General features: G+C 41.6%; 1 protein-coding gene across 2 annotated transcripts in view; it reads right to left on the reverse strand.

Annotated features, from left to right (window-relative positions):
- NIPAL2 (NIPA like domain containing 2) overlaps positions 1-12267 on the reverse strand; it is a 195916-nt gene that overhangs the window by 19004 nt on the left and 164645 nt on the right. For both annotated transcript variants that reach the window (XM_069731639.1, XM_069731637.1), the window contains exon 10: positions 2890-2984. In XM_069731639.1, coding sequence (XP_069587740.1) covers positions 2890-2984 — 95 coding nt within the window. The remainder of the gene's footprint in view (positions 1-2889; positions 2985-12267) is intronic.

Genomic DNA, 12267 nt, shown 5'->3' on the forward strand with positions numbered 1-12267 from the left:
ACAAGTTGTACTTTTGAATGACGCCATTCATTTTATAATATGATATCAAGTGTGTTGAAATTGTAAAAAAAAAAAAAGAAGCAACTCTACAACTCTTTTTTGGGGGGTGGTGCTATTCATCATGTTCACTATACGGTAAAACTGACCTGGCAACGTGTATAGTTTTACTTCAAATGGTGAAAAAAAGATTCAGTAATTGGTAAAAGAAAACATTTTTTTTTACTTGTGTTGCCATTTTCTGAGACCCATAAAGTTGTCAGTTTTTAGAATCTGGGGCTGTGCGAAGGACTATTGTTTGTGCCTGAGCTGACGTTTTTACCGATATCATATGAGGTAGATACAATGTTTTGATCTCCACTTATTGCATACTATCGCAATGTTGCGGCAGCCAAAAATAAAGTAATTCTGGAGTTTCCATTCATTTTCCTTTAACGAAGCAACTGGTTTCATTTATTATAAATTTTGATAGATCGAACTTTTACGAAAGCAGCGATACCAAATATGTGTATTTTTATGGTTTTATTTTAATGGGGCAAAAGGGGGGTGATTTGTACTTTTTAAAATTGTTTTTCTAAACTTTTTTTTATTTGTTACTGTATTTGTTAGTCCCCTAAGGGGACTTGAAGCTGTTATTATCTGATCTCCTGTGTTATACATATCTCCTATGAACGTCAGCTACAGGCTGGCTTTCACAAAAGAATCATAACAAGCAAGGGGGTCTTCTGTAGACCTCCAGCTGTCAAAGCAACTCTCCGACGTCCCGTGATCACGTCCCAGACGCGCCGATGGGCACGTGAAAAGATGCCATTGCCAGAGAATGATGGCGTCATTTAGAAGCTTCGCCTGTGGCTGTTAAAGACACATGATGGCTGATTAAATCAGCTATCATGTGCCAGAAAAGATACGGGGATCGGTGTGCCCACATCAAAGTCAGGGACATGTCAGATGACAGAAATGTACGTCATATGATGTGAAGGAGTTAAGCAGTGCTGCAAATAAGATACGTTTACGCTTTAAGTGTATGATAATTCATTATCAAAGCTTGAATAATTCAAAAATGTTAATTGAAAAGTGTATGTATTCTATATATGTACTAGAATTGTATATCTGTGGTTTAAAGGGACGGGTCATCAAAATATGACATAGAAAAATCAGGTTTTCGTGTTCAATGTATTTTTTTTTTCTGTATCACAAGGTTTATTAAAAATAAAAATTTTCAATTTTCAAAACGGCCACTAGGGCTATTTTAGACTAACTTCCTGTTGTTTCAGGAAATCCACACATTTAAAGGGGTTATCCACTACTAGGATAACCCCTTCTTAAACTAAATGTAGGTAGTGGACTAGTACCTACTGGAAGTAGCAATCCTAAAAGTCAATATCAACCTTTTAACATATGCCATATGATTTTCGGATAAATAGCCAAACCAGAATCTCAATTTGAAGACATGGTGTTTTGGTGTGTTGCCCCTCATCAGTGCAAAGTGTGCATGTAACACACATATGTGAGCTAAACAATAGCTCATCTTCGGACAATACATTCCCTTTAACCAATTAATGTATTATCACATACATGTAAGTGATTGTGGGGCTAACCTCCACACATGGTAGATGCCAGCTATGTTACATAGCTGCCATCTGTATCTAAAAACAGCAACTGGAGCTGAGCTTCAATTGCTGCTGTTAACCATTTGAATGCTGCTGGAAATCTCTGGCAGTGGCATTTAAATAGATCGGATGCTAGTGCTTGTGAACACAAGCTCATATCGGCCCTCCATGACGTGATCGCAGGGCTCTCATGGTTACCATGGTAGCCAGGGACCTTCTAGAGACCTTGTCACTGCCATCTTGGTACTCCAGTAAGGCTGAGCTTCATAGGAGTCTGTGATTTTAACTATATACTACAATACCGTGATATTACAGTATGTAGTTTGTGTAGTGATGAGCGAGTATACTCGGTACTCGAGATTTCCCGAGCACGCTCCGGTGTCCTCCGAGTATTTGTAAGTACTCGGAGATTTAGTTTTCATCACCTCAGCTGAATGATTTATATCTGTTAGCCAGCTTGATCACACGTGGGGATTCCCTAACAACCAGGCAACCCCCACATGTACTTATGCTGGCTAACAGATGTAAATCATTCAGCTGCGGCGATGAAAACTAAATCTCCGAGCACTAAAAAATACTCGGCGGACACCCGAGCGTGCTCAGGAAATCTCGAGTACCAAGTATATTGGCTCATCACTAAGTTTGTGCGGTCAGATGATCGCAGGTTCAAGTTCACTAAGGTGGTATTAAAAAAAATAAAATAAAAATGCAATTTCTTCTTTTTAGAATATAAATTATTTGGTGGCTTCCCCTTGTGAAAAAATGCAATAAAAAGCGATACAAATATTTCATGTACCTCAAATTAGTATCAATAAAATTGTCAGCTCACCACGCAAACAAAACCCCCCAAACAAACAAGAAAACCATCTGTCGCACAGCTCAAATCAACAGAAAAATGTTAAAAAATTTCAGGATTTTTTTTTTATTTTTTAATTAAATGTTAGAATTTTTTTTCACCACTTATTTTCATCATCAAATGCAACTATTTTATACCCTACTCCGATCCCTTACTATCTATATACCAATACAGCCATATCCATCTTTTTGGCGCAAAAAATCGAGATGTCGGCTCATGTTTCATTTTACTACAGCCACATAATGAGGCAGGAATAGGATGGCGCATGCAGAATGGCGCTCTGCTCCTGGCGGTCATCTATCCGCTGACACAAGTGACCGTGAGAAGCTCATTAGTAGGAAAACACAGTAATTACCAGCCATTAATAAAAAGCTTTCTACTAAAACATACTGATTTATACTCAATCAATAATATTTTATTACTTACCAGGAATTTCCCCGAAGTTGATATAAGGTTCATGGAAAGTATTTTTTTCTTGGTTTCTAGCAATTAGAAAGACCCCAAGGAAAGACAAGAAGCACCTGCAGAACACAATGAATTATACACACAGGCAATGTCATATAGGAGGCCGCAGCTTCCAAGCTAAATATCCCGAATCACAGATATAAATGATTACATCATATCACTTTATAGACGAAGACGCAGGAAAACATCTTAAAATTGGAGACACGGCAAGAGAAGCTTAATCGGGTGGTGGAAAGCCAAGCAAAGCAAAAGGCGCCATAAATAAGGCGAACACGGTGTGATAGATGACGAGAACACACATTATTCAGAGGAATTCTTATCTCTGCACTGTTTTAATCTGTTTAATGCAAAAAAGAAAAAAACGTTTTAAAGCCAGAGTTATAAATATATCAGGCATTCATCACCCGAAGAACAAAATCTGACATGATGGTGAATGCCTATATTAGAAAAAAAAACAAAAACTCCATAAAGTAGACACCGCGAGCCCAACCTGACATCCCTTCTTTATTACATGCGTCAACAGTGCAGTACAACTAAAGAATATTTTTAGGAAGGTGAAGAAGGCATGCGCTCCATTATTGCGATCTGCATTTTATTAACCCCTTCACAACATGGCCATTTTCTTTTTTTGTGTTTTTTTCTTTTCATTTTTGTTTTTTTTCCCTCCCCTTTCTTCCAAGAGCCATAACTTTTTCAATATATATATACGTCAATAAACCACGAGGGCTTATTTGTTTTTACTTTTGAATGACGTCATTCATTTTATTATATGATGGAAAAATAAAATTCAAGTCCAAAAAAAGTGTAATTTCACAATTTTTTTTTTTTTTTTAACTTATTCACCATGTTCACTATATGGTAAAACTGACTTGGTAATATGATTCCCCATATCAGTACAAGTATGAGGATACCAAACATGCATAGTTTTTTTTTCTGTTTTTTTTTTTTTTTTTTTTTAAAGTGTTGAAAAAAATTCAGAAATTCTTAAAAAAAAAAAAAAAAAAAGCTAAACTTTTTTTGTGTTGCTATTTTCCAATACCCGTAACACTTTCATTTCTCAGGATATGGGTTTGTGTAAGGGGTTACTTTTTGTGCCCTGAGCTGATGTTTTTACGGATACCATTTTGGGGCAGATACGATGTTTTGGTTGTCACTTATTGCATTTTATTCCAATGTTGCGGGGGCCAAAAAAAACATAATTCTGGCATTTTGATAGCTTTCTCCCTACATTGTTTGCAGATCAGATTAATTTATTTTATATTTTGACAGCAGCGCTCTGATCTACGTATAGCTAAAATCATGATCTCCTATGAACGCTAACTAAAAAAACGCTAGCTTTCACAGGAGGTTGGGGGGACTTCAGCAGATCACGACTGTAATGACAACCCATCGGCACCCCAAGATCACATCCCAGGCGCACCTAAGGGTGGGTGGAATGACACGCCCCCCTGTCGACACGCGTAAGTGTCGCGGTTAGAGATTGACAGTGGGATTTAATACACTACTCAAAAAATTAAAGAGAACACTTAAAAATCAGAATATAACTCCAAGTAAATCCAACTTTCCACTTAGGAAGCAACACTCTTTGACAATCAATTTCACATGCTGTTGTGCAAATGGAATAGACAACAGATGGATATTATTGCCAATTATCAAGACGCCCTCAATAAAGGAGTGGTCCCGCAGGAGGGGACCACAGACCATATCTCAGTAGCAATGCTTTCTGGCTGATGTTTTGGTCACTTTTGAATGTTGGTTGTGCTTTCACACTTGTGGCAGCATGAGACAGACAACCCACACAAGTGGCTGAGGTAGTGCAGCTCATCAAGGATGGCACATCAATGCGAGCTGTGTCAAGAAGGTTTGCTGTGTCTGTCAGCGTAGTGTCCAGAGGCTGGAGGCACTACCAGGAGAGAGGCCAATACACCAGGAGACATGGAGGGGGCCGTAGGAGGGCAACAACACAGCAGCAGGACCGCTAACTCCGTCTTTGTGCAAAGAGGAACAGGGGGAGCACTGCCAGAGCCCTGCAAAATGACCTCCAGCAGGCCACAAATGTGTATTGTCTGCACAAACGGTTAGAAACCGACTCCATGAGGATGGTCTGAGTGCCCGACGTCCACAGATGGGGGCTGTGCTTACAGCCCAAAACCGTGCAGGACATTTGGCATTTGCCACAGAAGACTGGCAAATTTACCACTGGCGCCCTGTGCTCTTCACAGATGAAAGCAGGTTCACACTGAGCACATGTGACAGACGTGACAGCGTCTGGAGATGCCGTGGAGAGCGATCTGCTGCCTGCAACATCCTTCAGCATGACCGGTTTGGCATTGGGTCAGTAATGGTGTGGGGTGGCATTTCTTTGGATGGTCACACAGCCCTCCATGTGCTCGTCAGAGGTAGCCTGACTGCCATTAGGTACCGAGATGAGATGCTCAGACCCCCTGTGAGACCATATGCTGGTGCAGTTGGCCCTGGGTTCCTCCTAATGCAGGACAATGCCAGACCTCATGTTGCTGGAGTGTGTCAGCAGTTCCTGCAAGATGAAAGCATTGAAGCTATTGATTGGCCCGCCCATTCCCCAGACCTGAATCCGATTGAGCACATCTGGGACATCATGTCTCGGCTCCTTCCACCTACGTCACATTGCACCATAGACTGTCCAGTAGTTGGCGGATGCTTTAATCCAGGTCTGGGAGGAGATCCCTCAGGAGACCATTCGCCGCCTCATCAGGAGCATACCCAGGTGTTGTACAGTAGGGAGGTCATACAGGCACGTGGAGGCCACACACAATACTGAGCATCTTTTCCTTGTCATGAGGCATTTCCACTGAAGGTGGATCAGCTTGTAATTTGATTTTCCACTTTGATTTTGAGTATAATTCCAAATCCAGACCTCCATGGGAAACTCATTTTGATTTACATTGATAATTGTTATGTTTTATTGTTCTGAGCACATTCCACTATGCAATGAATAAAAATTTGCAACTGGAATATTTCATTCAGAGATATCTAGGATGTGGCATTTTAGTGTTCCCTTTATTTTTTTGAGCAGTGTAGATTAACACCTATGGGCGGAGCTCTGCTCCATTCAAAGCTGTTAGAGGGCATCAAACTGTGTGAGAACGCATCAAACTCAGGGAGCTGGCACACGACGTGTCAGTACGTCATGTCAGTAAGGGGTTAAACAAGATGTCCAGTTTAGATAACCCTTTTTTGTACCCCAATTCTGAGTTAAGGGAGAGTGGGGGGTATCCATGTTCAGGATCCTCATCTTTTTGCCAAAACACACAGGGATTCGGACATAGTGGAGGGCTTTATTATCAGCTCATTGCCAAGAGAACTTTCAAAGGGCCCAGTCACACTTCGATTTCTCCTACATTCAGTGGACCTGTTGGGGCTCACGTGTGAACTAACCCGCAAAACAGGAATCGGGCGTATTCTCCGATGAGGCCATTGACTATAATGGTGCAAATGGAGTCACCATGTGTTCTGCTGTGCATCATTTTCACCCGTCTATGTGTATTGGAGGTGGACAGCAAGACAGTCTATTGCGATGGGGCCACTGAACGTAGGAGAAAACGCTCAAAGGGCCCTAAAAAGTTGGGGTTGTCCAAAGAAGATCCTTTAGATGAATTTTATTTTGGATAATTTTTTTCGATGGTAAGTTCTTGTGAGGAGGGCCCTTGATCTTATTGTTGCATTTTGCACTAGTTTGTTACTGTTCGATGCCCAATATTGTTTGTACATAAATTCTCTAAGACGCGCTGCATCAATAAAGAAAGATTATTAGAGTTTTGTTCCATATATTTTTCAAAGTGTAACTGTTGTTTCAGGAGAATATCTGTCTCCCACTAGCGCCTCCCTCCTGCTCCCCTCTCCATAGACATTTATGAGCAGCAACAGTCATCCCCTATCGGAAAATCTGTAGTCCCTGAAGACAGATTTTTTCGGTGAATTCTGAGCGATTAATCAGTCCAAGAGGAGAAAGATGCCAAACTCTCCGTGAAGATACATTGCAATGTTTTGGTGCGTACTCAAAATTAAGAAATAAAAGAACAGTTACTTTTATAGTTTACTACTGACTCCTATCAGAAAACATTTATGGATTCAACAAGTTTTCTAGCAGAATTCTCTTTTGGAAAAAAAAAACAATACAAAAAAAACCCACAACAAAATACTGCAACAGCGAGTACAAGTGTGACAGGATGAATCACTGTCTCCATTCCCAGAAGACAGGTCTGTCAAGACGATTTGTTCTCCTTTAGAAATGTCACAATGTATTTAGGATAAACTGGGGAAGAAACCTCAGGTTGTAACACTGTCTGATTGTGGCCGCTACAGATCAGCCGTTAAGAGCAAATGATTTTAAAGCAGCAAGATGTTCAATTCTGATCTTTAAAGTATCTAGTAAAAAATGTATACACATACATCAGTACACTCGTACCTATTGCCACTGTTAACCGTATCGGTGTGTGCAGCACGCTGATACCGTTAAGCCCTGTGGTAGAGCAAGGAGACATGAGACATGAAGTCCTTGCACTACCGCTCTCCAATATGTAGACTGCAGGTTGCTTTAAGCTGGCAGTCTACATATCGGCATGGTGATGCACTGGCCAAGATGCCGGCGCACGCACAGGATGCCTGAGTCCCGGCATAGTGACGCTATTGCGCCGTACCGGGAGTCTCATGCTCTGTGTGTGCGATGACAGCACATTAGTCCGCCAACTCTATACTTCAGCTGAATCCTGGATTAGGTTAGTATATGATGTTTTTTTATTTCAATTAAAATGTGTGGTGTGACGGAGGGAGCAACATAAATTATGGGGGACATCCACACAGTGAGGGAGCTACTGTGAGGCTGCCCCTCATACATTTTAGAGACTACTGTGAGGAGTCCTTATACACTGTCGGGCCTCCATAATGTGTGGGGGCCATTATACAGCGTGAGAACTAATATGGGGGCCATTATACAGAGAAGCAGCTGATGTCGGGGCCATTATACAGAATTACAGCTAATCTGGAGGCCATTATAAAATGCAGAGCCTACCTAGAGGGCCATCATACAGTGTGGGGACTACTGTGGGGGCCATTATACAGTTTGGGAGCTAATGCGGGGGACATTATACAGTTTGGGGGCTACTGTGTAGGGCTATCAAACTGTGGAGACTACTGTGAGAGCCATTATACAGTTTGGAGGTTACTGTGGGGGCCATTATACAGTGTGTGTATTATTATACACTGGGGGATCATGATACTGTGTTTTGGGGGAGCTGTGGATCTATTATACTGTGTATAGGGGAGCTGTGGACCCCTCATACTGTGTATAAGTGAGCTGTGGGCCCATCATTCTGTGTATGGAGGAGCTGTGGGGCCATCATACTGTGTATAGGGGAGCTTTGGGCCCATCCTACTGTGTATAAGGGAGCTGTGGGCCCATCATGCTGTGTGTAGAGGAGCTGTGGCCCCATCATACTGTGTATTTTGCAGCTGTGGGCCCATTGTACTGTGTATAGGGGAGCTGTGAACTCATCATACTGCATATAGGGGAGCTGTGGGCCCATCATACTGTGTATAGGAGAGCGGAGGGCCCAGTATAGGATGTATAGGGGAGCTGTGGGCCCAGTATAGCATGTATAGAGGAGCTGTGGGCACATCATACTGTGTCTAGGGGAGCTGTGGGCCCATCATATGGTGTATAAAGGAGCTGTAGGTCCATCATGCTGAGTATGGAGGAGCTGTGGCCCCATCATACTGTGTACACATAAGGCAGCAGCGGCTCAGTATTGGAGTATCAGCAGGATTATTTGTGCAGGCTGTGTATAGATGGGGACGGGGCTGGTAATGCGAGAAGTCAAATGTGTCTATATTGTAATCTCTGCAGACAAGATGCGGCCGGAGAACCTGTCATGGCTGTCTGAACAAGATGGAAAAGACAGGAAAAGTGAATGACTCCATCAAAAAGAACATCAGCTGTAACCCACCATCTATAACTATACTGTAATCTCTTGTCTGGGCTGCAGCACTGGTATCTACCACTATATGGTTACTATATGGCAGTAATATAGATCTTGGTTATTGTTGTAGACATTTATTTCCAGCAACAGCTTAGTCAACTGCTGAGGTTCCCCTGTACCCACGATAATGGTGCCCTACCATAGTTGTAATAAGGGTTATCTGATAAGGGCCCAACTCCGATGTCAGAAAATTACCTATTGTTGAAAGTGAGTTTGTGTGTTACATGTTTCACAAAACCCTAAATTAGAGGTCTAAATTGGCCACTGGGGCTTGCTTTGACTCACACTTTCAGTATATTCAGGAATAGTTTGCACTAGTTTCCTTATCATTAGAGACAGGATGACAATGACAGGTAACAAACCTTTATACACATGATCCACCAGTCACAATAGGAGATATTACATCTCCCTTCAATATTACAAAAAAAAAGATTGCCAAAATGTTGTTAGAATATACAATTTCCACAAAAACCTGATATATACAATCTGTTATATTGTGAGGACACATTCCCCTTAACAAGGGCAGGTGAAGGAAATGATATTGATGGACTTAGGGGTAAGATCACAGTGGATCTCAGCTTGTCATGCCTGGGGACGTATAGCGCCAGACAATGTAATATAGGCACGAGAGACCTTCATAAGCTGAAATTGATTTTGCTTTAATCATCCGGCCCACGTCAAGCCATGAGGTTTAATGTTTTATTTATTGGAACAAGACAGGAACCCGATACCATGCAGCAATTACTACAGTTATCCAATCCTTCTGCCCAGTGATTTCACAATTGTGTACAACAGAGAGCACACTAATACACCAAAATCTACTTTTGCAAATGGTCCCACGTTAATATTAATGTAATTTTTTTTCTGTTATACAGTATTTAAAAAAAATTAAGAGAACACAAATTACACATCAGATCTCGATGAAAGACTCAAGTTAATGATCTTTACAGATATAAATTGTACAATTCATTGAGAACGTAAAGTCAGAACAACAGTCAATGGGAATCAAAATCATGAACTAATTGAGACCTGGATTGCAAATCACTTGAAAAATTAAATTCAAAAACTTGAAATCCAATTTGAGTGAATGTCATCATGGCAACGCATAATGTGACTCAGTGGTATATATGGCTCCCACCTATCTGTATGCACACATGACAACATCTGGGCATGCTCCTGATCAGATGGCAGATGGTAGACTGAGGGATCTGCTTCCAGACCTGAATCGGGGCGTCCATGAAATCATGAATATTTAGAATAGAGAGTCCTCAGTAGTTGATACCTTTTAATGGCTAACTGAAAAGATGGTAACAAATTGCAAGCTTTCGAGACTACACGTCTCTTCATTAGGCCTGATGAAGAGACCTGTGTAGTCTCGAAAGCTTGCAATTTGTTACCATCTTTTCAGTTAGCCATTAAAAGGTATCAACTACTGAGGACTCTCTATTCTAAATATTTTTCTATCCACTGGCTAACACGGTACCAAGATATATATTTTTCCTGCAAGATATATATCTTTCCTGCATGAAATCATGGACAACTTGTGGAGCTACGTGGTGGCAGCGGATACACGGATACATAATGTCCCAGAGATTGTCATTTGGATTTAGGCTTGGGGAACGTGAAGGACAGTTAATGGCATTGATGCCTTACTCATCTAGGAACTGAAACTGGGCATTGCCATGCATCAGAAGGAACCAAGGGCCCATTGCACCATTGTAAATTCTGACAATGGCTCTGAGGATTTCGACTTAGCATCCAACAGCATGCCGGGAACTATTGGCTATAACAATCAGTGCTAGGGAGTTGGAGTCATGGTCGGTGTCCATTTTGGTAGAGTTGGATCAAGTATAAAATGGACCGACTCCTAAAATATATAATAAATTGGGTTCCAATAATTTGGGAAAGCTATGAAATGTCCTATAAATGTCTGTTCTGGTCCTGATCTAAGAATCTCGACTTTAAGTTAAGATGAATCTGTGCTGCACTTTATGTACATGCTCTCTAGTGAGGCAGTGGTGTGGAGTCAGGTCAGGGAAATTAAGGAGTCGGAGGTTTGGTTTACTGACTCCGCAGCTCTGATAAGTATGCAGGTGGTTGCAGCATCCCTTTAAGAATATGCCTCCCAGATCACTGATCCGCTGCTAAATCAATCATGCGGCAAACACTGCTTCTGATCGTCGATAAAGTCATTACCACCGGTCAGATAGCCGCGGATCCTAAGCTGTCAAATAACAGCTTGAGCCCGCAGCTCTGATCAGAGGTATAAAGTTTACCTCCAGTCACTGACGTCAGCTCATGGGACTACTTCTCATCAGCCTATACCTGCTGCCGCTATTAACAGTGAGAGGAAGAGCGACTGATGGGAGTAATTTGACAGCCAGTGCCTGCGCTCCAAATAAATAATAAAAAAAAAAAAATCCGGCATGGGTTCCCTTGTATCTTTGATAACCAGCCATGCAAAACTGACAGCTGGGGGGTGCAATCCTCAGCTATCAGTGTTAGCAAGACTGGTTATCAAGAATAGAGGGGTCCCCGTGCTGTTTTTTTAATTATTAAATTTAAAAAACGGCATGGGGTCCTCCCCATTTGTGACAACCAGCCTTGCTAAAGAAGACAGCTGGGGGCTGGTGAGGGGTGATGGATATTGGCACCCCCCAGCCTAAAAATAGCAGCCCGCAGCCACCTAGAAAAGGCACATCTATTAGATGGGCAAATTTTTTTTTTTTGTTTTATTATAGGAGACAAGGGATTCAATGAAATGGGCGTTAGGTGATTATAACTGTGTTTGTTATTTTTAAATAACAAAAAAAGAAAAAGTGTGTTCTGTTTTTATTTTGAATAAAATACTTTATTCTGGCGGTGTGCTTATTTACAATACAACTATAGGATTAGTAATGGATAGGTGTCTTATACACACCTCTCCATTACTAACCCGTGGGCTTACAAAGGTGCCAACAACCCCACAAATAGGAACCGTACTTGCCAACTCAACAAGGCAAATGGATAGAGCCGGGCAAAGTGCCAGAATTGGCGCATCTAATAGATGTGCCTTTTCTAGGAGTCTGCGGGCTGCTATTTTTAGGCTGGGGGGGCCAATATCCATGGCCCCTTACTAGCCTGAGAATACCAACCCCCAGCTGTCTGCTTTAGCAAGGCTGGTTGTCAAAGATGGGGAAAATCTCATGCCCTTTTTTTAAATTATTTACTTAGACAATAAAAAAAACAGCATGGAGACCCCTCTATTCTTGATAACTAGCCTTGCCAACGCTGACCGCTGAGGGTTGCAGCCCCCAGCTTTCAGTTTTGCCTGGCTGGTTAT

Source organism: Ranitomeya imitator, chromosome 6 (assembly GCF_032444005.1).
Source record: "Ranitomeya imitator isolate aRanImi1 chromosome 6, aRanImi1.pri, whole genome shotgun sequence".
Lineage (NCBI taxonomy): Eukaryota > Metazoa > Chordata > Amphibia > Anura > Dendrobatidae > Ranitomeya > Ranitomeya imitator.